This window comes from Littorina saxatilis, linkage group LG13, assembly GCF_037325665.1.
Source record: "Littorina saxatilis isolate snail1 linkage group LG13, US_GU_Lsax_2.0, whole genome shotgun sequence".
In the NCBI taxonomy this organism is placed as follows: Eukaryota; Metazoa; Mollusca; class Gastropoda; order Littorinimorpha; family Littorinidae; genus Littorina; species Littorina saxatilis.
The window spans coordinates 17958439-17985272 of record NC_090257.1 but is presented as its reverse complement, the minus strand read 5'-3'; the positions used below and the strand labels follow the sequence as shown (position 1 = coordinate 17985272).

The 26834-nt window shown below is 42.0% G+C and overlaps 2 protein-coding genes across 6 annotated transcripts in view; one reads left to right on the top strand and one right to left on the bottom strand.

Moving 5' to 3' along the window:
* Positions 1 to 12759, bottom strand: part of LOC138983760 (thialysine N-epsilon-acetyltransferase-like) — a 33556-nt gene extending 20797 nt beyond the window's left edge. Inside the window, exons 1-6 of one of the 4 annotated variants that reach the window (XM_070357084.1) lie at positions 12740 to 12759; positions 6677 to 6815; positions 5229 to 5280; positions 4607 to 4675; positions 2990 to 3144; positions 1736 to 2046 (exon numbers count right to left, since the gene is read on the bottom strand). In XM_070357084.1, the coding sequence (XP_070213185.1) occupies positions 1861 to 2046; positions 2990 to 3144; positions 4607 to 4675; positions 5229 to 5280; positions 6677 to 6742 (528 nt within the window). In that variant the 5' untranslated portion in view covers positions 6743 to 6815; positions 12740 to 12759 and the 3' untranslated portion in view covers positions 1736 to 1860. Of the gene's footprint in view, positions 1 to 1735; positions 2047 to 2989; positions 3145 to 4606; positions 4676 to 5228; positions 5281 to 6676; positions 6818 to 11366; positions 11428 to 12241; positions 12358 to 12739 lie in introns of those variants that run through there. The other 3 variants (XM_070357082.1, XM_070357083.1, XM_070357085.1) reach the window with 3 other exon arrangements.
* On the top strand, positions 12384 to 25428 carry LOC138983758 (sodium/potassium-transporting ATPase subunit beta-like). 2 transcript variants are annotated; one of them, XM_070357078.1, is made up of 5 exons: positions 12384 to 12573; positions 19640 to 19888; positions 20727 to 20911; positions 22627 to 22728; positions 23405 to 25428. In XM_070357078.1, exons 1-5 carry the CDS (start codon positions 12384 to 12386, stop codon positions 23642 to 23644), a joined length of 966 nt encoding a protein of 321 aa, XP_070213179.1. In that variant the 3' UTR covers positions 23645 to 25428. The 2 variants fall into 2 exon arrangements, with proteins under 2 accessions (XP_070213179.1, XP_070213180.1); XM_070357079.1 differs by lacking the exon at positions 23405 to 25428 and adding an exon at positions 23275 to 23346.
* The last annotated feature ends 1406 nt before the right edge of the window (positions 25429 to 26834 follow it).

Here is a 26834-nt window from a genome sequence, read left to right as displayed (position 1 = left end):
CACTTTCATCTTATTCCTTGTCGGTTCCTGATTCCAAAAACATATAGATATGATATGTTTGGATTAAAAACACGCTCAGAAAGTTAAAACAAAGAGAGGTACAGAAAAGCGTGCTATCCTTCTTAGCGCAACTACTACCCCGCTCTTCTTGTCAATTTCACTGCCTTTGCCATGAGCGGTGGCCTGACGATGCTACGAGTAAAATGGCATTGCGTTCAGTTTCATTCTGTGAGTTCAACAGCTACTTGACTAAATATTGTATTTTCGCCTTACGCGACTTGTTTTATATCTGTGGTTTTTCTTATCCGGAGACTCTGGATATGAAAAATATTTACACAATTTCTTTTTCTTATCCGAGGAATGTTTTTCATCATATTTTTTTAAAAGCATAGCATTATATGCCCGCAGGCCATAGGCGCGTGAATGTGCATTAACTATGAATTTTTATATTTATAATTTCATGTTGTTGGGTTTAGTATGTGCATTCGAATTTATATGTGTAGACTCCAGAGACATAACCTAGATAGACTTCACAGACATGGATATACTACACAGACAGCTGATAGACTTCACAGACATAGATAGACTCCTCGGACATGGATAGACTACACAGACATAGATAGACTTCACAGACATATATATATAGACTTCACAGACATTGATAGACTACACAGACACGGATAGACTTCACAGACATAGATAGACTTCAAAGACATAGATAGACTTCACAGACATAGATAAGACTTCACAGACACGGATAGACTTCACAGACATATATATATACTTCACAGACATAGATATACTTTACAGACATAGATAGATTTCACAGAAACGGATAGACTTCACAGACACGGATAGACTTCGCAGACATGGATAGACTTCACAGACATGGATAGACTACACAGACATGGATAGACTTCACAGACATGGATAGACTACACAGACACGGATAGACTTCACAGACATATATATACTTCACAGACATAGATATACTTTACAGACATTGATAGATTTCACAGAAACGGATAGACTTCACAGACACGGATAGACTTCGCAGACATGGATAGACTTCACAGACATAGATAGACTTCACAGACATATATATAGACTTCACAGAAATGGATAGACTTCACAGAAATTGATAGTCTACACAGACACGGATTAGACTTCACGGACATAGATAGACTTCACAGACATAGATAGACTTCACAGACATAGATAGACTACACAGACACGGATAGACTTCACAGACACGGATAGACTTCACAGACATGGATAGACTTCACAGACATGGATACACTTCACAGACATGGATAGACTACACAGACATAGATAGCCTTCACAGACACGGATAGACTACACAGACATAGATAGACTTCACAGACATAGATAGACGGCTTCACAGACACGGATAGACTTCACAGACACGGATAGACTTCACAGACATAGATAGACTTCACAGACACGGATAGACTACACAGACATAGATAGACTTCACAGACATGGATAGACTACACAGACATAGATAGCCTTCACAGACATGGATAGACTTCACAGACTCGGATAGACTTCACAGATACGGACAAATTTCACAGACATAGATAGACTTCACAGACATAAATAGACTTCAATGGCACATACATTGTCAGCTCATTGTGGCTTCACACACACACACACACACACACACACACACACACACACACACACACACACACACACTGACAACAACAGCAACAACAGAGAGATAGTTTTTAATGTAGGGTAATGACGCTACTGTAGAACTCGGACAACAGATCACGAGACATGCAGTATACCTACCATGCTATAGTACAGGGGGTTTGGAGGGGGGGGGGGGGGGAGTCAGGCTGTTTCTGGCAGTCTCTTGTTGACGAAGGTCGTCATGGTACCGTGCGTCATGCGGTACACCAGCCGGCCATCCTTCTCGCTCCAGTTGGTGGCCCCGTTGCCATGGTAAAAGTCACGTGCCTGCTGGTTCCAGTCCATCACAACCCAGTGAACCCAGGCACACTCCCTGGCCAGGGCTGTCTGTAACACAGCGTAACATAATGTAACAAGGTCTGTGAGACAATCTCTAACATAGCGATACACAGCCCCGTTCCGGTCTACTACGTACAGTCCGCAGGGCCGGACCCAGGGGGGGGGGGGGGGGGGGGTTCCGGGGGTTCCGGAACCCCACCCCTGGAAAAAGCATGTACCTTGCTTTGAGTGTTTTTTTTGTTGTTGTTTTTTTAAAATAAATTTTGTGTGTGTCTCTAACAAATTTTATTCAATGTGAAATCCGATGAGAAAAAGGTACCCCCCCCCCCCCCCCCCACAATGCTGCTCTTAACCCTCAAAACAAGGCCCAGAATGCACCAGATTGCACAGATTTTAACCGTTTTTCAAAAATTTTCCGGGGGAACATGCCCCCGGACCCCCCTAGTTCGCGCGCCTGCTTTGCAGGCGCGCGCTTGTGGCTTCGCCACTTCGCTGATTTTCCCCCCCAAAAAAGGAGGAACCCCCCCTTTACAACTCATTTGGTCCGGCCCTGAGTCCGTAACATTCAGTCCCTGTCTATAGTTGCTGGGGCTGACTGTAACACATTTTAACACAAAGAAGACTAAACACCCTGGCCCCGCTAGTCACTTAAAAGGTCATGACATTTCACCTTGGTGACCGTCGTCATGACAACATATCACCTCAGTGACGTCACGACAACGTCTCAGCTTGGTGACGTGACAACATCTCACCTTAGTGACGTCATGACAACATCTCACCTCAGTGACGTCGTGACAACATCTCACCTCAGTGATGTCATGACAACATCTCACCTTGGTGATGTCACGACAACATCTCACCTTAGTGACGTCACGACAATAGCTCACCTTATTGGAACTGAATTGCTGTAAGAAAAGACCCGCTATAGAACTCCTTCTGCAATAATGTTTTCGAGTTCCAGTTCCAGTTTGACGTTCTGACATCATCTCACCTTGGTGACGTGTGCCCAGAGGAGGGTCCCCACCCCGTGATTACGCCAATCTTTTGTGACAAACAGGTCCTCTAGACAGCAAGTCTTCCCGCACCAGGGGGAGTAAGTCCAGTAGTACATGGCGTAGCCAACCAGGGGGCGCTGCTGTCCTGTACCTGTAACACAACCATCCCGATCGGGACGAGCAACTGGCTGTGATGTGTGTGCTATGCGGCATGCTCTAGATATTATAACATGTTTAGTGCCTTGTTGACAGACAAGCTTTTATGTTGGTCCGAGGGGGGCATATCGTCTTCGGTTTCATTTTTATCGACCAAGGCCGATGGCCGGGGTTGATAAACTATGAAAACCGAACGCGATATGCTCCCCGAGGACTAACAAAAAATGCTGGTCTGACAACAAGCCACCAAACATCGTTTTTGTCATTATTTTGGATAAGCAAAAGTACGCACGGGAAGTCTCGTGCGTTTCGATTCATTCAAAGATGCACAGATTTTCGTTGTTGATACAAAAGGACTTGACGCTCACTTTCTGCACGCTGAGAACGCCACTTCCTACAGTGACGCTGAGAACGTTGAAAAATACCATCAAAATATTAATTCTGCCCGACAGCGTTTTAGTTGGTCCATGATGGGTCCAACCATTTGTTTTCCTAATTTATGTCAAGCCTCTGATGCCAAGAAATTGAGTGAAGCCGACCCGCTTTGAATTTTCAACTGTAATATGACTAAGGAGTTGCGCCCCTTATCCGTTCGTTATCAAAGCCTTGTGTAGGGAACGTCATGGCTTTGAGTTCAAAATGCAGATGTGCGAGAAGCGAAATTGTGCCGCAACTTCAGTTTTAGCTCGACACGGCGCTTACGGCAAAAAAACCAAAAACCTCAGAAAAAATCAATTCTGCGTTCTTGATAGCAGTTTCGTCCACTGACTGGACTCCAGCTTTTGCTTTTCTTATTTTTCTCTATCGTCCAAGCCCATAAAATCGAACAAAGCGGATTGCGTTTGGATTTCCCTCTTTCAGATGACTGAGATTGCCCCCCGGCCTTGGATCGTTCCATATCAAGGCCAGTTACTAGCACGGTACTGGCCGTGTGTTCAAGATGGTTGGAGGCTAGGAGTGTGCTCCGGATGTTGTGAAAAACCTGACTGTGGTACAAGGGCTCTTACTCCTCCAGACCGCTGATAATCCTGACAGTTATTTTCGAAAAATCGTCTGTTCCATCGACTTCATCTATTCAGCATAAAAAAAATCGTCTCGGTGTTTAGACGACTGTCTGTCTTTACTACTTGGCATTGACGCCGTTGGTTTACAGAGACTACTTGCGCGTATATCAATGCGCCTCGCCAGCACGTGTTCAAACTAAAGGTTCAAATGGGTCCTGTTTGTCGATCATTGCAGACTAATGTTATTGAGTTTGGGGACACAACCTCTTCACTCTCAAACCCAACTTGATCGAAACACACACACACACACACACACACACACACACACACACACACACACACACACACACACACACACACACAAACACATAGTGACACACACCGACACACTGATACACACACGCCAATAACTCAATAACGTTCAATGGGTATGTAGTGGTGTAAGCACTGTACCTTGTGTTGAGGGTTCCGCCACCAAGCAGTGAAAATACGGAGTATCTCCAAAACCATCCCTTCTCAAGACTGAAAGAGATCAATGACTAATAGTAGACCCAGGTCGTAGACTAATGTATTTCATATATATATATATATATATATATATATATATATATATATATATATATGTAGAGGTAACTTGCGCGCCGAGTCTCATTGAATACATATATAAAGAATAACAAATAACATCGGCAAATAAAGATGCGAGCTTTTTTACAACTTCTCTCTCTCTCTCTCTCTCTCTCTCTCTCTCTCTCTCTCTCTCTCTCTCTCTCTCTCTCTCTCTTCCCCCTCCCTCTCTCTTGTTTATTCGTTTTGTTTGCTTATTTTTCCGGTTGTTTTACTTGTTAATCATTTATTAGAATTTTGTATTAGAAGTAAGGACCGGTTGTGAGAGAAGGCGCAGCCTTAAACCTCTATCCTTGAAAAATAAAGTTCCATAATCCTCTCTCTCTCTCTCTCTCTCTCTCTCTCTCTCTCTCTCTCTCTCTCTCTCTCTCTCTCTCTCTCTCTCTGTTGGCTGTGTTTGCATAAGGCAACGGGGAAGAAAGTGAAAAGAGCCAGACAGAAGGAATGTTACCGTGTTCATCAATGGCCACCTTGTCAGCCTCGTTGTGGTGCACCGCCAGTTCCTGCAACACACAGTCACACTGTCACACTGTCACACTGTCACATAGTCACACTGTCACACTGTCACATAGTCACACTGTCACACAGTCACACTGTCACACAGTCACACTGTCACACTGTTACACAGTCACACAGTCACACTGTCACATAGTCACACTGTCACACTGTCACACTGTCACACTGTTACACAGTCACACTGTCACACAGTCTGTCACATAGTCACACTGTTACACAGTCATACTGTCACACTGTCACACTGTCACACAGTCACACTGTCACACAGTCATACTGTCACACTGTCACACTGTCACACAGTCACACTGTCACACTGTCACACAGTCATACTGTCACATAGTCACTCTGTCACACAGTCACACTGTCACACTGTCACACAGTCACACTGTCACATAGTCACACTGTCACACAGTCACACTGTTACATAGTCACACTGTTACACAGTCACACTGTCACACAGTCACACTGTCACATAGTCACACTGTCACACTGTCACACAGTCATACTGTCACATAGTCACTCTGTCACACAGTCACACTGTCACACAGTCACACTGTCACACTGTCACACTGTCACACAGTCATACTGTCACACTGTCACACAGTCACACTGTCACACAGTCACACTGTCACACTGTCACACAGTCACTCTGTCACACTGTCACACTGTCACACTGTCACACAGTCACACTGTCACACAGTCACACTGTCACATAGTCACTCTGTCACACTGTCACACAGTCACACTGTCACACAGTCACACTGTCACACTGTCACACAGTCACACTGTCACACAGTCACACTGTCACACTGTCACACAGTCACACTGTCACACTGTCACACTGTCACACAGTCACACTGTCACACTGTCACACTGTCACACTGTCACACTGTCACACAGTCACACTGTCACACTGTCACACTGTCACACAGTCACACTGTCACATAGTCACACAGTCACACTGTCACACTGTCACATAGTCACACTGTCACACAGTCACACTGCCACACAGTCACACTGTCACACAGTCACAATGCCACTCAGTCACACAGTCATTATGCAGTAGCGTCATTTACCTACATCAAAAACGTAACCTCCTGCAAAAGTTGTTGTTGTTAGTGTGTGTGTACGTGTGTGTGTGTGTGTGTGTGTGTGTGTGTGTGTGTGTGCGTGTGTGCGAGTGCGTGTGTGTGTGTATGTGAACAAAACTCAAACAAACCTGACAAATTGACGCATCCGGTTTATGGGCCTTTAAAACCTCTGACAATTCGTGCGAAAAACCGGACCCTAAAGCTCTGTGACATGACATATCTATACAACGTTGATACACGTCTCTTTACCTTCACAGTCCCACAACTGAAATCACCAAATCGCTTCTCCTACCTTGATCAGTCGCATGATTTCCTCGCAGTCATGAACCGTCGCTTCTCTCACTGTGACGTCGGCCATGGCGCTCCGTGCTGCGTGACGTCAGAGTGTGACGGTGGCAGGAGTGCTTGTGACGGAAGCTGAGTACTCCCCACTCTTTACAAGAAAATGCGTTGATTAAAATCAACAGGGGCTGAAGTTGTGTTCTAATGAAAGATGAGGACTGGTGATGTACGGGCATCTTTGTAGCGAGGTAAGTAACGCTCGTTGTCAATAACAAAAAACACCCGACAATTTCAGTGTTAAAGGCACAGTGCAGCTCACAGCTTTCGTTTTGCGTTTTTGTTGCAGCTGAGTGCATTTACAGTTCAAAAATCCTCCTATGGTAGTAAAACAAACCCAAAACTACCCAACGACGACATCTGTGAAGCTCGACAGTTTCTTGTTCACGCGAGTGCATAAATTAACCTAGTTATTACGTGGTGTTTGGTCGGAGTTCGATTCAACTGAGTGATTCCGGCTTCCATTTTGTTTTACACAAACTCATGATGACGTCTGACATAGTTTGCTAGTGACGTGTCTTTTTGTGCATGATGTGGCGATCACCTGATCTAAATTTAGATCCAAAAATAGGCCAAGACCAGCCGGGTCCGAGTACGAAATTAATTCGTAAAAAAATCGCACTTCTTGACTCTTTGGGTGCAAGTCAATGAAACTTGGTAGTTCTTCTAACGGATAGCTGCCTAAGGTATGACTAAAAGCCCCAGGGGCTCCGTGCACCTGGATTTGACAAGTTCAGTACCTTTAATTGCCCGAGTGGTGAAGCGAGGTAAAGACTGATAAAGGAATTGTGTGCTGGCAAACATGAATAATAAAGAGAATACATGATTGGCCAATAGTTTGAGCTGTTCACATGCAGGGATTGGCTTGGGTTTTGTCCACTAGAGGTCCATTGACTGACTCAGCAATGAACCAATCAGCCATTTTGCAAACCAATCAGTCAAGAAAAAACCTTTTTTTTTAAATTGTGCATTACGGCCCAGTGAGGAGAAACTTCTGAAAGTTGTTTACAATGTACAAATGAGAGGAAAATTCAATTCATTTCTTCATTTTCTTGTTTATTTTCCAATGGTCCGACATTAAGAGGAATACAGGGTTACAAGGTCTGATGACACAATAACCATATTTATTTCAATTAAGTAAGGAAGGGAAAAAAAAGAAAAGAGAACAAGAAAGCAGACAAAAATAAGACGAGCTGACTGACTCTGCTGCGTGTCCATCGGTCAGTTGACAGATTGACGTCAAGCCTGTGACGTCATCACTAAGTTCTTAACGTTTACGTAACATTATGTTGATTATTGTTTTTACTTGACCTGTATTTGTACGTATTTGCTGATCAAATAGAACCTTAAACTGAAATTGTGCTCGCAAACTTGTTCAGTTATTCCAGTTTTAAAAAGAATACCCTCATACTTAAAACTGACACAGGGCCATTCACCCTGACACCATTCGAGTCAATGGCAGAATTACACATGATAGCTGCCGCTTCAATAAGTTGAATTATCCAAACCTAACACATAAAATGTTAAACTAACCAAAAACATAAGATTCTTTTTGATAACAATTTTTTCGTCCAGATCACGGACTAAAACTTACAATAACAGCGGCAGACTACTTAAAGTTATGTTGGCATTTTATAGTTACCATAAGCCGTCCGTGAATGCGTCTGACACACTGAATATAATGTTATGATTTGTGAAAAATATTAAATGAAATACTGAAACGGCCTCCTTGCGAAGATCGACACTAAAAGGATATCGTCGCTGTAAATGCAAGACCTCGTATGTGCAATTTTTCAGTTTGTAATTTTAAGAAAAACGAAAAAAAAAAAAAACGTTTTGAAAAAAATCTGTGTAAACGTTACCTTTAAAATTCTGCCTTCTGTGGATTTGTCATGTACTGGGGTGGCTTCGTGCTTAATTTTGTGTGCAACAAAATTAACGCAGGGCACGTGACGTAGGTACATCCATGTGCAGACACGAGGAATTGCTCCTTAGTTATTATGGGGGCGAGGACGCCCCCATTCTATACGGATAGTTTCGAGGTTGACCATGGGCAGCGCCATTTTGTTGTGAAATACGTCATCAGTTTGTGTACACAGGAAGTTGTGACATCCGTCACCCTATGGGAGGGGTGACGTCAAAATTGTTCATCTGTAGAAAGTTGTGAAATCCGTCACCCTATGGGAGGGGTGACGTCAAAATTGGTCATCACAGAGTTTGTGTAACACAGGAAGTTGTGAAATACGTCACCCTATGGGAGGGGTGACGTCAAAATTGTTCAACAAAAACATGATATGTCGCATTGTGCAGGGTCAACTGCAACAAACTCAAACCGAGCCATTCATACCTAGCTGTATTTGAGTGACTTATATACCCGACATTTTTATTTCTTATTTTTAGCACAGGTGTAGGAAAAATCATGAACCAAAATGTTATTTATTTTCTAATTTAACATTTTTTTTACAAATATGACCATGGTCTTTTAAACATACAGTGATATTAAACATTGTTATGTTAAAAAAAAGAAAAAAGAAAAAAAGCTTTTGTGCACAAATCAGAAAATACATTGTACATTTTACCTACAGGCCAAACCGTGAGTGTCTGTGGCAAAGCCCGACCCAGGAAATTGCACTGATTTTATATTTAGATTAGAGGGAAATTGTCAAGAACAGGCGCTTGCATTTGGATGTGTCCAATGATAGTAGGTTTGGTTGTGATCAATCACAATAATGTAGGAATAAAAATGTATGACAGTTTAGTATGATGACATGTAATTCACATATGCTGAAATATGATATTATACATCATGTAATATTATTATGGCTGTTGCCATGACCATGAAACCCAACAAAGGTTTAATGTAATGTAATTCAAAATACCAAAACCGAGCACCTATTAATCTCGTCTTTGCGCGTGAAGATTGAGGCCGTCTGCCAGTAGCGGTTAGGTCATACAGTGGAACCCCTCTCTAGCGACCTTTAAAATGTTGACAAAAATCGGTCCTTGTGGAGGGGGGTCCTTACAGAGGGAGGGGGGCGGAGTCAGGGGGCCACAAAGACAGTCAGATTTAAAAAAAAAAAGAAAACAGAGAAGTTTGAGTTGCTGACGACCGTTCTCTCTGAAAGCAAACTGCTTCGATTTCATGTTTGTCCTTGGTGTCCACCAGTTCTGGTGCATGTACTACCCTGGCCAAGTTTCCTCTCAAGACATCAAAGAGACCGCCCCAGTATACTCTACAGCCTCTGGGCGAACCACCTCTCATAGCTAAAACTGGGTCAATGACCCCTGGGAAGAAGGTCAGTGTCTATAAAATTTTACTCCTAGGCTTGCGGCCAGGGGGGGGGGAGTATACCGGTACCATTTGAGAATCAGACCAAATGAGAATTGAACCATTTGAGAACATCCTTTTTTTTCAATCACTACATCGAAGGCCTGCGGCCCGGGGTTCATTCACATGGGTTGGTTTGTTTGTTTGTTTCAAACCCACACCCATATACACACATTTCCCATTTAAACCATTTGTCGGCCCCCTGTCGATATTTATCGACTAAGTTCCTTGTTGGGCTGTTTTCTTGTGTATACAAGGTTTTGCATTCACAAACTCAACAATGATGACCTTCAGTTTTGCATGAACACGCAGAACTAAATTGAGTTATGCAATTCCGGACTTGCTCCGAATTCGCGAGAGAGTGAGAGTGACACACAGAGAGTGACACACGGAGAAAGTGAAAGATAAAGTGAGTGAGACAGAGAGAAAAGATAAGAAAAACGTTGACCAGGTATTACTGAGTAGTCAGAGGGTAAAATAGTAATCGGCAAAAAAATCTAAAAATCACTGATCGAGTTTGTAGAATGTCCCGGTGTAACACGAGAAAATTACTCCCACGAGATTTTTACTCCGGAGTAAACATTTCGTACAAAAACGTTACTCCCTTTACGAAAAAAAGACTCCCCCATTACACGAGAAAATTACTCCCCACGACAGGTGAGTTCCGAGTAAAAATTTCGTACACAAATGTTACTTCCCTGACGAATAAAAAACAAATAAATTACTTCACCCTAACACGAGCAATTTAACTTCCCATGCCAGGTGTACGAAATGTATACTCCCTTGTGTTAGTCTTGGTGGTGGAAGGGGTGGAGGGAGGATAGCGCGACATTCGTTTGCGCGAGATCACATATTGGCATTATCCCTTCGCCCGCATCCCATTTTCGCGTACGAGATTTTTACTGGAAGTAAAAAAAATGCGGAGTAAAAATTTCGTGGAGGGAGTAATTTTTTCGTGCCTTGGGGAGTTCTTTTCTCGTACAAAATTTTTACTCCGGAGTAATATTTCGTGGAGTACAAATTTCGTGTTACACCGGCGTAAGTGTGTTTGTTTATAATACCTTTCGCACTTATCGTTTCTATGAGAACTTTAGGGAGTGAGTTCAAGACACTGCTACAGAAATACTTTGAAATAGGCGTTTTATATAGATTTGTTCGGGTGAGAGGGGTGAGACGGGAGTAAATCGCGTATACTGAACTGAAGTATAATAGGGATGTGCACTGATCTCTTTTACAGCTCGTATATCAAATAAACAATTCAACAACAAGTCTTCTTGGTGCTTTTTTAGAAGCCGGGTTTTCTAAGGATACCTACGTTTCCTGATGACGTCACACTAGGCGCTGTCCGAGTGCCAGCTGCATGTTGGACGTGCGCCGGTGTAACACGAAATTTTTACTGCACAAAAAATTTACTCCGGAGTAAAAATTTCGTACGAAATTCTTACTCCGAGTACACGTACATTTCGTACGAGAAAAGAACTCCCCAAGGCACAAAAAAATTACTCCCTCCACGAAATTTTTACTCCCCATTTTTTTCACTTCCAGTTAAAATCTCGTACGCGAAAATGGGATGCGGGCGAAGGGATAATGCCAATATGTGATCTCGCGCAAACGAATGTCGCGCTAGCCTCCCTCCACTCATTCCACCACCAAGACTAACAGGGGACAAGGGAGTCATAATTTCGTACACCTGGCATGGGAAGTTAACTTGATTGCTCGTGTTAGGGTGAAGTAATTTATTCTTTTTTTTATTCGTCAGGGGAGTAACATTTGTGTACGAAATGTTAACTCGGAACTCACCTGTCGTGGGGAGTAACATTTTCTCGTGTAATGGGGGAGTGCTTTTTTCGTAAAGGGAATAATATTTTCGTACGAAATTTTTACTCCGGAGTTAAAATCTCGTGGGAGCAATTTTCTCGTGTTACACCGGGTAACAGCTGAGTGTGTTGATTGATTTGACAGACAGAAATCTGTGATCACTTCAGGCTATTTAAAGCATGTCCCAACCTGATTCTGATTCTGATTATCACAATGTACAGTTAACATATATATATGCTGCACGGGCCCGGTAAAGCATGTCAGTCACATACGACACTGAAAACATCATGTTTCAAACATTGTCAATCAGCTTCACTCGCATTCTTCAATCAACGTGTAAAAGTAGAAATAGAAAGAAGGCTGTGCACGAACCCAAAATGGTACAGTTCTCTCCCCGAAGCGAAGAGAGACAGGTCTTCTCTTCTCTCCCCTTGTGTCACCTGTCCCACCTGGTCGGTAGATGGCGCTTTCTGGACAAGGGCGCCTAACTGTGCACAGGTAAGAAACGTTCAAAATGGCGTCGAGCGTGACGCACATTTCGGCCTACTCGGCCACGAGCTCAGGGCTCTACCAGAGCACGGTGGACGGATCGCACATCTACAGAGAAACCTTCGAGGACCGAATCAAACAATGGCGGATCTGGCTATTTGGGACGGACTACGACGGCCGATTTATTATCATGGGCCGCTCCGTTATCGACTGGCGTAAGTATCTTTCTCTTCTCGCTTGGCACCACGATTTGGATAGTTATGCTGCCTTCTTTGTACAATCATCCCGGTGTGTTGTGTGTGTGTTGTGCATAGATCCAAGTCAAGTCTGCTTCCATGTAACACTTCTAAACACTTTGAAAGCTCATCAAAGTTTACCTACCTGTTGTGTTTTGGATGGTTCAACTTCACTTCCGGTCTACTTCCGCATTCAGATAACTGCAGTTTCTGATCGCTGTTCAGCTCGCCAGTGACACACTTCTGACGCTCTGTAATCGATACATGGATTGTGGCCGCCTAACGGATCAAGATAGAGAGAAAAGACAGGGCACTGGTGACCACAATGTCAATGACTTCAAGCCACCAACAAACTAAAGCACTGGATGGATCATGACACAAACAAAATAAATTGTCCTCGAGTCATACTTATTGTAGCCGTGGCAAATATTTCCTTTGGGGCGATACAATTTGAACGTGCTTTGTGTTTGTAGTAAATTGTACACATGGTGCATATTGTAAAGTGGCCTTGGCATTGTGCCCCCTAACCACAGTTAAATTGAGTGTATTAACTATTAAAGTATCATTTATATATATTTATACTTGACGGGGTGGTGCGGGAACCGACCGGTCGGTTATGGAGGCCCCGGTCTCTGGAACTTACATTCACCAGCAGCTCTCAAAGTCAAAATAGACTGTCCTAGCAGTTAGCTGATCTTGACACAGTAGTAATAAGAGACACGCTGTGTAAAACCATGATTGCTAGTGTCTTGTGGTGTTTCAGTTCTATGGAGTGGCAGTGGTAAGAGTGCTTGCCTCACGCTGGAGGTCGTGTGTTCGATCCCCTACCGGGGTGAATACTATCGTCCGATTTTTCCGAGCGCTCTCCAGTCCACCCAGCTGGAAATGCATACCTAACTCTTTCAGGGCCATGGAAGGCAGGATGGGAGAGGAGATGGGATGTGCCGTAATAAAGCTGGTGCTAGAATAGTTGAGATCTTCCCCACGTATACGACCAGACAAATTGTTATGTCTTGAATACGTGCGCGATATAAATTGCATAAAATAAAAATTAAAATTAAAAAAATAAATCCCTGTGCTTAGAACTGTACCCACGGAATACGCGCGATATAAGCCTCATACTAGTGGTACCCGTGCTACGCACTTTGTGTGCTGCGCATGCGATGTCATTTTGTTGGTTATGTGCTTGTGAAAATGTTGTTTGCACCCCTCCCCCCCCCCCCCCCGCACATTATCCCGCATATAATGAATTATATTCTCTTGGTGAAAAATAAAATGTTAACCCTTACACCGGTGCAATTCTGTAACACATGTTACATAGCCACTGGTGAATTAACAGAGAGAAAAATAACAAAAAACAGTCATATAGGTTTTCGCATCAATGGGAGGTAATCGGAACTGACCAAAAAGACTGCGCGACCGCACGCGACTATACAAACAAACAAAATAAAATACAGCAGGTATGACGTTTGCATGAATCCATGATTACGTCTACATGAACAACAGTGATAAAAGTGCGCATCTCTTCTCAGCCGTGCAGCGCTTTGAAAGTTGGAAGCATTAAAATTTAAACGGGTAAAAAGCCATCGTGAAGATACGAAAAAAAGTATGACGTCTAAAATACTTAATGATTCAAACGCATAGTATAACATATGTAATTGACAACAGAAAATATATACATGGTTCACACACACAATCGAGTGCACACATCCATCCATGCTTATTTAAAGTCATGTACACAAACACACACATACATGGCATCAAGCAATCAAGCAATACACAATTAAATGACACATAAGGAATATGGAAAACGTATAACGGACATGAACATGGTAAGTAATTTACACCGTTATCTACTATAAAATTGATGATATATATATACCACTCACTTGCTATTCGCCTAAAAGCTTGCGGTGTGCTGTGACACATATAAGAAACCAGAAGAAAAAAGGACTTTACTTTGGCGAAAAGAGCATATGCTGCTTATTTTTGTACATAGCTGCTATAACTGTATTTTTTCCGAACACTTACATGTAAAAAACATAGAGATATATCTTACCATTTCACTAAGACAGCCAAAATAACGGTCAAATTAAGGGGAGATCATGATGACGTACATGTCTATGGTTGAACCGGGGGAAAATATTTAGTCGCTGGAACCTATAAGGTTATACGGCGACTTATCAGGTGATAATGTTTCGAACTTATCTTTTAAAAATTAAGTAAACAAATCTATGGAATATTTTGGAGTTCCATTAACAGATAAACAGATCTATCTATCTTCTTATTATTTTAGGTTCGTCTGGGGTAGAGAAATAAAACACACAGCTAGGTTCGTCTGAGGTGCGGTCGCGTAGTGTTTAATGTAGTGTTTAGAAGAAGAACCAATCACAGATCTCTTTCGCCGCGATGTCAAAGTTCAGGTCAAAGTTCACTGTTGTCTGCTCAAATTTGCGAGACAAACCTCTTCAAACTTTGTTCGTGGACAAAATTGGAAGTCGGGACCTAGCGGAATCGATTTCCTGGGTCACGTTGGCATAGCAACCGAAGGAGAAGGCACAAATCCGCGCGGTTTGGTCACAGGAATCGAAAAACCACCGAAAATCCTACCAGTATTATATAGTAGATTGATATGGCCAAGAATCTGTCAAGGAGTCCAAAAAGTGTTACAATTTTTAGACTTTTTTAAACCTCCTTAAATTTACATGAATAAACATCTCGTTATTCCTGTCCTTCAATTGCAGCATTTTATTTTCCAGTCAAGTGTTCGGTTTATCAAATATTTGCAGATAAAGCACAAATGACTGTATGTTACATTTACACCATAACATAATTTCAAGGTGCTGTCATTTTCTTAGGTTCAGCTTTAGGCAACTGTTTCACTATCCAATGGCTTGATGGCTGAATGTAGAGTTGATCTGTACTAAAGCAACACTTGAAAAAAGTTTCTCCTGTCTCAATATAAGCAAAATCATTTATCCGTTAGTTACTTTACACCAAAGCCCAGAATCAAAGATACAATTCAACATTTACCTATTTACACTGTTTTTAAAACAATGAAATTCTCTATGGAAGTGCAGAAAAGGTTCCAGTAAATTTTCATGTCATTTGTTTTGCAAACCTTAAAGGCATATGTACTCGATGACTATACACGCTAATTGCTTTACCAACAGCTGGAGACATGCTAAATTAAGTTCCCTGCAAAATATTGTGGTCTAGGACCCCTTCAATGTTGAGATATGTTAATTTTCATTTTGATCTGGATCGTCCTATTTATAGATTTGGCAACACATGTAACGTTGATGCAAGGGAGCTAACACCGCGGCTTTGTTGACATCCTCACTTTTTCAGAGGCTAGAACAAGCTGTAATGCATGTATTATGGTCCGCGCATGGTGACATATCGTCATTATATGGTCTTATGGTGCGTTTGACATCGATTATGGGCAAACTACACTTTGTAAACACGGGAGCGCGTACATATGCCTTTAACCTCAATCATCAGGTTATTACTTAATTTGAAAAAAGCACGGTCAGCGGTGAAGAAATTATTATCAAATCACCCTCTTTAAATATTTTTACACTATTTTGGTCTGCAGTTTTTTGAGTTACAAACAAGAAATCATAACAAATCCTTTTCACGATAGAATAGTCAGGTTGGTACTCCACTACGGTACCAAATGTTAATTTTACCCATGATCTGTACGTTACTTTACACCAAACAGCAAGTACAAGGTACTGAATTTACATTTAATGGGCTATGCTCACATCAGTTAAACAGTATTTCTAACTTGTTTGTTCTAAGCTACCTGTCTCAAGTCAAAATAAAGGGTTAAATTAATGGTTGTGCCTTTTTGGTTGTGTGTACATCTTTACACAAAAGGATGGTGTAAAGTAACATACAGAAGGCTCCGAAGATCTGCAGGTCCATTTGAAGGGTAATTTATCTTTCATTTAGCTCATAAACCCTCAACAGACTTCCCGCAGTGGGGCACTGCGGTTATGAAATTAAAGGCCCCTCCTGTTTTTGGAACCGCAGGAGCTTTCTAGTTTGCTGTTAGGTAGATTTTTGGTTCCTCTTTCCTGTCATGCGCTCTTTTTCTTCATGAATTCTTTTCTTTTTTCTGCCTTCTTGCTCATTCACCTGTATTTTTTCCAAAAATCTCTTCTCTTGCCGCTTGTCTCGCGATTCATGTATAGTTTAATCTGTTAGTGTTCTGATGTAAGTCCAGCAGTAGATAGGTTAAGCCTATTTTAACATACTGGAAACTGGTAATCTTCCAGTAGGTATTAATTTAGTTTTACTAAAGCCTGCTGGGACACAAGTAATGGGTTAGTGCATTTGTAAACAGGAATCGCTTGACAAGTGGCCCCCTTCATCCCCCCCTTCCTCGTCCTGATATGGCTCTGCGTAGTCGGCTGGACGTTAAGCAACAAATAAACAAACAAACAAACCTCAACAGACTGTAAAGTGCTGTTTTTAGCATTACAAGGTTGTCGTCACCAAGACTGAGACTGGTCTTTTTTGCACAGAATCAAATGACGACATTTATAACAAATGACGTCATTATCAAGATTGGTACATAACGTATTATTGTGCATAATTTCTTTGTGATCCGTTGTGTTTTCGTAAAGATACAGTGTATTTAGTCATGTAAGCGAGAGACACTGGCCTAAAAAATGGCGGCAAAAAGCACATTTTCAGAGAAGGATTTTCGATCCTACATCAAAATAAGAATGGCACTTGGTAAAACGGCCGGTGACATACTTGAAGAGCTGAGAACTGTAAGCCCAGGCACAGCACCATCTCGCGCGACAGTTTTTCGGTGGGCAAAGCATTTCTCAACAGGGAAAACGTCTGTGGAAGATGCAAGGGGAAAAGTGAAGAAACCACCTGTAACCGACAATAAAATGGTGTCCCATGTGCAACGGTTTGTTGATGAAGATCCCCGAGTGAGCAGTCATTTTATCGCCGAAACACTGGACATTTCGTCGTCGTCTGTCTTGAGAATTTTAAAACACAAACTTGGATACACAAAGGTGTGCGCGCGATGGGTACCACATTTCCTCACTGAAGAGAACAAGAGGTGTAGGGTTACGTTTGCCCAACGGCTACTCAAGATATACGACGGATGTGATCAAAAACGCTTGGATGAGATCGTGACTGGAGACGAAACTTGGGTGTACTTCTTTGAGCCAAAAAGAAAAGCTCAAAACAAAGCATGGATAAAAAAAAGGTGCCAATGTCCCTCGGATCGTGCGAAAAAGTCACTCCGGCAAGAAGGTTTTATACACAATATTTTATAACACAAAGGGCGTCATTTTTCAAAAACCACGCGAAAAAGGCAGAAGCATCACTGGGGTGTACTACAAGGGAAAAGTTCTTGCTGGCATCGTTCGTTACTACAAGAGAGCCAGACCAACTACAGGATTGAAAGGGATCAAATTACTTCATGATAACGCACCTGCTCACAAATCCAAGGTGGTGAAAGAGTACCTGGAGGAAGAAAACTTTGAAACTTTGCCACATCCTCCCTACTCTCCTGATCTTGCACCCTGTGACTTTTTTTTGTTTCCTCATCTGAAAAGACAATTGGCTGGGCATCGATTTGACAGTCGATCAGCCCTCGGATCGGCTGTTTTCCAGTGTCTGAACCAGGTGCCAAAAAACGACTTCAAACGGTCATTTCTTGACTGGGTCCAACGACTTAAACTGTGTGTAGCCGCTAAGGGAGAATACTTCGAGGGTTTGAAATAAAAAACAACTGCATCATCTAAAGATTTCCCGGTTTTTGAGACCAGTCTCAGTCTTGGTGACGACAACCTTGTATTATGTGCTGCATATGGTCTCAGTAAAAGAAACAAGGTGATGTATGTTACATTTACACCAAAATGTCCCAACAGTGGTCCTTCTGAGGTAAATTTTGTCATTCAGTGTGCTTGTTTTCATGTTGAAACAAAGGTTTGGTCTTGCTGGTTGTTCTTAAGCACTGATAAGTTAACTTCTGTCTCTAAAACAAATTCATTGTCATTTTCAAGTATTCTCAGTATGTACGTTACATTTACACCCTTGTCAGATGGTCTCACTTAAGTCTCTCTACAAGCCAACAGGTGCAAGCACTAGGAATCCTGTGACCATAGTTTAACTACCAGGTGTCTGAGGTATAAGAAAACACACACTTTTGTGTATTATGGCATTATTTAAAGACTGACAAAACTTGTTTGGGCAAGTAGATACAATTTCATTTACACCAAACGCATATTTTTAACTTAGAAGTGCAATTAAATTACATCAAACACAACTTTTTCGCTCAATTTAAAAAAAATTACAATCATCCTACCTAATGACTTTCCTCTGCAATGAGTTTTAAGTAAGTTTGACCAGAAACATTTTTTTAAGATAGTTTCCCTTATTATTTACACCAAATGTAACATACAGACCAGCTAAAAAAAGAACGTTCAAAATCCAAAACCTATGTTCAGATCAAACTTTCATTAATCTAACATATGTTTCTCCATCCATTTCTGGACCTATTAAAAATTAGATTGAGATGATACCCTTATCAGTAACTTGGTTATTCAATGCCCAATGTACCATGCGTTTCGCGTAACGCCTTATGTGCCCAAAAAGGTGCTTTTTTTCTTGAACAAAGTCAATTTTCTCAGCATCCAGACGACTGACAGACATAAATTTGGTATGGATAGAATCTGCATGAGGAATACTTTATAACTGTATTGTTTATATTGTAGTCATTTAAAAACAGAATAAAATACAAAGTAATAAAAGTATTCAGAACAGGAATTTTTGCATTTGGACACCTTGACAGATTGATATTGATATGTGACAGTGCCAACTTTGCCTTTTTGTAGATCTGTGTCAAAAAATGACATTAATGTTTCATGGTGTGTCAGTTCTGCTGATCAGGGTGGTGCTGGTGCTAATGTTTCATGGTGTTTCAGTTCTTCTGATCGAGTGGTGCTGGTGTTAATGTTGTGTGGTGTTTAAGTTCTGCTGATCGGGTGGTGCTGATGTTAATGTGTTTCAGTTCTGCTGATCGGATGCTACGTGGCATTCTTGGTGGTGCTGGTGCTGATGTTCGTGGTGTTCATGGCGCTGTTCTACTGGATCATCGACTGGAACTACCCCACCATCCAGACCCCCTCCTCCATCCTGCAGTCGCCCGGCATCGGCTTCCGCCCCCAACCCAACGTCCAGTCCACCATCATCCGCTTCATCAAGGGCGACGGCGCCACCTACGTCCACCACCTAGACCACATCGAAGCATACCTCAAATGTAGGTGTAGCTTTGCTGGATCAGGAGGGGGGGAGGGGGGGGATCTTGAAGGCTACCCCCACCCCCCCACCCCCCCTCACAGGCAAGCGTACCCTTTCAAGGAGTGACCCAAATAACCCCATTCAAGTGCTAAATTTCAACAGAATCAGGGGTAGGGGAACACCACCAAGACAACGGTCTTAAAAGGGAGGAACTCTTATATTTTTAAAATGTGGATAACTGTACAGAGGTTATTGATATACAGTCTGAGAAAACAGGGAGTCTTAAATTGAAGGGGTCTTAAAATGGCGGTTCTACTGTGTCTCTATCACAACAAGGCCTACCTCAAATGTAGGTGTAGCTCTGTGTTAGGTATTTCTGATATGCTGACTGTTAGCAAATGATAAAAGAAATGTCAAAGAAATTGAGTGGTCAAAGGTATTCCAGACTACCTTTATTCATGTACTGCCGCGTGTGGGCGGGGATGTAGCTCAGTCGGTAGCCCGCTGGATTTGTATCCAGTTGGCTGCTGTCAGCGTGAGTTCGTCCCCACGTTCGGCGAGAGATTTATTTCTCAGAGTCAACTTTGTGTGCAGACTCTCCTGGGTGTCCGAACACCCCCGTGTGTACACGCAAGCACAAGACCAAGTGCGCACGAAAAAGATCCTGTAATCCATGTCAGAGTTCGGTGGGTTATAGAAACACAAAAATACCCAGCATGCTTCCTCCGAAAGCAGCGTATGGCTGCCTAAATGGCGGGGTAAAAACGGTCATACACGTAAAAGCCGTGGGAGTTTCATCCCATGAACGAACAAACAAACAAACTGCCGCTTGTCTAAGACACCTTTTCTTTCTGCAGATTATGAAAATCAAAACCAGCAGGGGGAAAATTACATCGACTGCAATGAGATTAGAGAACGGCGTACTGAGGATTTCAACAAAGTGTGTCGCTTTGACCTCAAAGAACTGGGCCCAGACTGCGTCAAGCAACAAAACTTTGGCTTTGATGACGGCCAGCCCTGCATACTGTTAAAACTCAACAGGGTAAGTGGCTGTAAAGTGTAGTTAAAACTCAACAGGGTAAGTGACTGTAGTAAAATATAGAGTTAAAACTCAACAGGATAGGTAGCTGAAGTAAAGTATGGAGTTAAAACTCAACATGGTTAGTGACTGTAGTAAAGTATAGAGTTGAAACTCAACATAGTAATTGTAAGGTTTTGAATTCAAACTTAACAGAGTAATTGTAAGGTTTAGAGTTTAAACTTTACACGGCAAAGTGTAAGGTGAAGAGTTCAAACTTTACACAGCAAAGTGTAAGGTGAAGAGTTCAAACTTTACATGGCAAAGTGAAAGGTTTACAGTTCAAACTTTGCACAGCAAAGTGTAAGGTTTACCGTTCAAACGTTACACGGCAAAGTGTAAGGTTTATAGTTCAAACGTTACACGGCAAAGTGTAAGTTTATAGTTCAAACTGGACATGTTAAGTACCTGTAAGGTTTAGATTTAAGACCTAACTGAGTAAATGCCTGTCAGGTGGAGGGTAGAGGCTCAAGACGGTAAGTAGTAGTAGTGTGCATGACTCCTATGTTTACAAAGGGCCTGTGTGGTGTTCAGACATGGTAGTGATCATTATATGGCCATGATGTTTCTGGCTGTTTTGCGTTCAGATTTTTCGTATGGGGGGGGGGGGGGGGGGGGGGTACTAGGTACTAACTACTATTGCCATGTGACCGAATTTGTATGCTTGAGTCACTTTGTTGTGTTCAGATATTTGACTGGTGTTTACACATTTTTGCTCATGTGTGCTGTTCAGATATTTGGTTTAAACAATGTTTTATTAAATCAAACATGATACAAAAATACAACGATAAACAATAGGGACACGAACTCAAGCAAACGCTTATATTACGCGCCCTACGTAGTAGGAAAATAACGCAAATATGATGTCGGACAAGCAATACTTATCAATTGTTGAACTGTCTACAAGAAGAGCATAGTTAAAGTAAATCAGAAAGAATAAGAAAAAGCTAGCAGGAGGAAGAGGGGGGAGGGTGGAGGAGGGAGGAGAAAATGGTAGGTACATATAAAAGATGAAGTTGGCAGCGCATACAAATAAGAATATACATAGTACATTACAAACCATAGTCCTGTGGCAAGTAAGCAGTAGCTCGCTAAATATACATTTGAAAAATGCATATAAAATAAGGTTTGTTGGCTTGAATATGGGTACTGAGTCAAATCAACAGAAACGACCAGATTCATGGATAAACGATTGGACACTTTCAAAAACAAGCTTGTTAGTGCAAAGAGAAAGGTTTTCGCTACCATTTAACAATATTTCAACATGTCTGTAATTAACAGGAAGTGCGTTTATTGTAGACAGGCGAGCATCTACGTACAAAGGACAATGTGTCAGATAATGGTCAGCTGTTTCGTTCGGGTAGCCGCAAGCGCACTGTGGGTTTCCCTGCAGGTGGCGTTTACACAGGTCAGAATTCAAATTACTCATGTTTAGGCGCATTCTGCAGAGGTGAATCTCTTCCAGTCTTTTACCACAGTAATAATAGGCAGGTACGTTATAATCAGGAGTAGATAAATAGCGTTTGAAATCGCTGATTGAGTTAGTTGTTTTGATGTTGCCTGGCAAGGTGTTCCACAGGACAGTAATAGATGGTATAAAAGGTTCAGATATTTGACTGATACAACCCTCTGGGTCTTGTTGATAAAACATTAAGCGTGTGTTATTGTGTGCTGTCCAGATATTTGACTGGATACCAGAGGAATTCACCGAGGCTGAAGTGCCGGACTCTATCAAAGACCACTGGATGCAATGGTGGATCACCATCACCTGTGAGGGAGAAGTGAGTCGTTTGGTCTTCCATTTAAATCACCTGTGAATGTGTGAAATTATTTGTTATTTGTTTTGCAGAGTGCTGCATACATGGAGCACATTGAAGATGAATGAAGTTAATGATGATGACAAGGCCATACCCCCCTACCCCCCCTCACACACTCACAAAGTTTGTTTCAGATCACACAACCAAAAAATAAGGGTCGGTGGGTCCGCTTTTAGTGATTGAAGGGTGATTTGTTATTAACACAGTGGTATATGGCCAGAAATTGAGAAAGCTCTGTCCAGTGGATGTCAGAGAAGAGTAACTTTCCTTGTCTGAAAAATTGAGTTCCGGTGAAAGATTGATCACATACTGGCCGCACAACGGCTAACATGCCGTGTGATGTTTATCTTAATGATGGTGATAATGAAAATGCTTTGCGTTGCAGAGAGAACCACATGGGGGATATCACATACTGGCCGCACAACGGCTAATGGGGATCATGACCTGTGATGTTAGTCTTGATGATGATGATGATGATGATGGTCATAAGGAAGATACTTTGCATTACAGAGTGCAGCCGACAGAGAGAACATGGGAGAGATCACATACAGGCAGCACAACGGCTAATGGGGATCATGACCTGTGATGTTAGTCCTAATGATGATGATGATGGTCATAATGAAGATATTTTGCATTACAGAGTGCAGCCGACAGGGAGAACATGGGAGAGATCACATACTGGCCCCACAACGGCTTTCACTTCAAGTACTTCCCGTACCGCAACCAGCAGGGCTACCGCTCTCCCCTGCTCTTTGTGCGCTTCGAGAACCCCCACCCTGGCATCCTGATGATGGTCACATGCAAGGCCTGGGCCAACAACATCGTGCAGGACTCCAACGAGATGGTCGGACAGGTCCACTTCGAGCTCATGGTTGACTAAGTCATGCACCTGTTGGTTGGATTGTTTGTCTGGCTGTAGTTTAAAAAAAAAGAATTTTTTAATGGTTTTTAAATATTTTTATTTTTTTTATTTTTTTGATACCTTACCATTCTTGTTTTTGATTCTTGATTATGGAAGGCTTGCTGATTTTGGATTTTTGTTATTGTCTGGTTTGACTGTCTTGTCTGTTTGTTTTCTTGCCCTTGATGTTACTTACACTTTTCCCCGTTCATTAATTTCTGACTAAACTGCATTTTACTTGTCACGCCATCTTCTTTTCTTCCTGTTGCAGTAGTGATTATCCTTTTTTGGTTTTGTTTACCTGTCAGTCTGGGGAAAAGGAAATGCGGGAAAGATTTTCATTATAATGCTGTTTTAAAAAAAGAAGACAGATGCTGAAATTATTTTGTGAAAAGGTGAAGCGTAGGACAAATGGAATAAACTTTTTACAGGGGGCTTAAGTAATTATTGCATTTTTGTAACATTCCCAATTTGTGTTTTTTTCTTTGTCCCCCTCATCTTTGTATTTCAATTATTTTTGCATACACTCCCATTATTAACCTTGAAGAGTTTTAACCTTGAAGAGTTATTTCCCTTGCATTAATGGTTCTCATGGTAGACATTTTATTTTGCGAAACAGCTAATGGTCGTTGTTTTTTAGTTTGTGTTTTTTCTTAACTTCATCGAAGTTAAAGAGTGACTTTTTTATGTTGACAAAAGATCTGTTTCTATTTGATGGATAGTGAGGCAGATTTATATTGTGGAAGCTTGACTAGTGAGGATTGCAAACAGGGTTAGGCTCTTCTGCTTTTCCTCGTAGAAACAGGCGTATCTTCCGCTTCCCCTTTTTTTCTCCTGATTTTTGTGTGTGTAAATACCAATACTGAACTAATCGTAAGCAAGAAATGTGTACATATTATGTATCGGCGGTGCGGATGTACATGCGAGAGAAAGGAAAATAAGAAGCAAAAGAAATATAGTTTGAATGAGTTTTCATGTCTGTATTGTTAAATGGTATGGACCAGTATATGAATGAATGCTTGGAACTGTTTTTATAATGTAATGCTTTTATACATAAGGTTTTTTTTGGTTTTTTTTTTATAACCTCAGTTGCATGCAGGTTTGCTACTACAGGTTTTATACATAAGATACATATCAGTCTTAACATATCATTGACATAATGTACTGCCAGTTTTTCTGTATATATATATATACAATACCTGAGTACATTCCTGCTCACATTCCTACCAATTTCAACAGTTCCGAGATTTGTGTGCAGCAATGGTTATCTCTCTGGAGAAACTTTTTCAAATCAAGTCAGTGTTTTCTGTGGGGAAAAGAATCCCTACCCACTAGTGTAGTGTGTGTGGGGGGCGGGGGGGGGGGGGGGGGGGGGGGGGTGGAGGCAGTTGAAAGATCCTTAGCACCATAGACACTGAGGGGTCAGTTTTACCAGCTAAATTGTCATTGTCACAGATGCTATACTGCTAAAGAGAATACATTTTATCACTATGTTCCCTTTAGGAAATCTAGTATTCATTGAACAAACAAAAAAGTGTCCTTTGCAGTTAAATGAAAGGTGGGTCAGGAAGTTGTTTCGTGCAACACACATTGTGGCCCCGTAGTTATCTCCCTTGGCCTGCTAGTCTGACAGATGAAAGTAGTTGCCGTGGTGTGGAATTGTTCCTCATTCATACAAACGTTGTGTATTTTGATATTGAAATCTGTCATTTTGCTGAACAGTTCCCTTCTGGAGAAATGAATAAAAGAAATATATCTTTCCAGTTGATGATGTTACGAGTTGCATTGGCTTTGCATGGAAGGTGACTGTCTTCATGTCTGTATGTTCTGTGCAGCAGTTGCTGACAATGTTGAGTTGAGAAGATACTGGGGTGTCTCATGTCTGTGTTCTGTGCAGAAGTTGAAATATACTAACTTTACAGCTGTTGCTGACAATGTTGAGTTAGTAAAGATACTGGGAGGTCTCATGTAGGTGTCTGCGGAAAAAATTCTTTTACTGAGTGACCTAAACAATGTCAAAATGCATGTAAGTGGGAGCCTGAATTAACGCTGTTTTATGTCTGACTTCTTTTAATCTTATTTCATAGTTTTTTTTAAAGATACTGAAAAAAAAAACAATGTAAAATTACCATTACATATGGGGGGGGATGTAGCTCAGTCGGTAGCGCGCTGGATTTGTATCCAGTTGGCCGCTGTCAGCGTGAGTTCGTCCCCACGTTCGGCGAGAGATTTATTTCTCAGAGTCAACTTTGTGTGCAGACTCTCCTGGGTGTCCGAACACCCCCGTGTGTACACGCAAGCACAAGACCAAGTACGCACGAAAAAGATCCTGTAGTCCATGTGAGAGTTCGGTGGGTTATAGAAACACGAAAATACCCAGCATGCTTCCTCCGAAAACGGCGTATGGCTGCCTAAATGGCGGGGTAAAAAACGGTCATACACGTAAAATTCCACTCGTGCAAAAAACACGAGTGTACGTGGGAGTTTCAGCCCACGAACGCAGAAGAAGACTATTACATAATGATCAGAAATCTTACCTGGGAACCCATACGATTTCGCCGTATTTTGTTGTACGCTTGATTGTCCACACTATGATCAGTACGGTCAGTGGAGAGAGAAAATAAATACGACGAGAAAAATTCGTAGACTGCTTTTCTTTACAAGAATACTCCAAGAGCAAAACAGGGGTTCCCAGGTCAGAAATGCACTCATTTGTCAAATTATAAGGCAGGTAAGTTGAGCCACACAATTTGATATCAGCCTCGACACCAGGGAATGTCAGGGTGTGGAAGACATTCCATGGGAGAAAAGCTCTGCGACGGTATTGTTGCAGCTCTGAGGGAGCAAGTGTCTGCAGTGGTCGAAGATCGCTCACAACAGTAGGTTTGTTACGCAGAGCCCCCTGGTACTTTTTTTTTTTTTTCAAGTTCTCAAATGCCTTGGGAATTACCTCGCACAGACTGAGTCTATAGCAGTCTGCAGGGGCGGATCTGGGTTTTGAAAGGGGGGGGTGCAAAGTTCTTTTTTGTTTTGTTTTTTGTATCTTATCAGCGAAGGCGCGAAGTGCCGAACCGATGGCGTGAAGCGCCGAGCATGCTAGGGGGGTCCGGGGGCATGCCCCCCCAGAATTTTTTTTTTAAAAAGGAAGCAAAATTGTGCAATCTGGTGC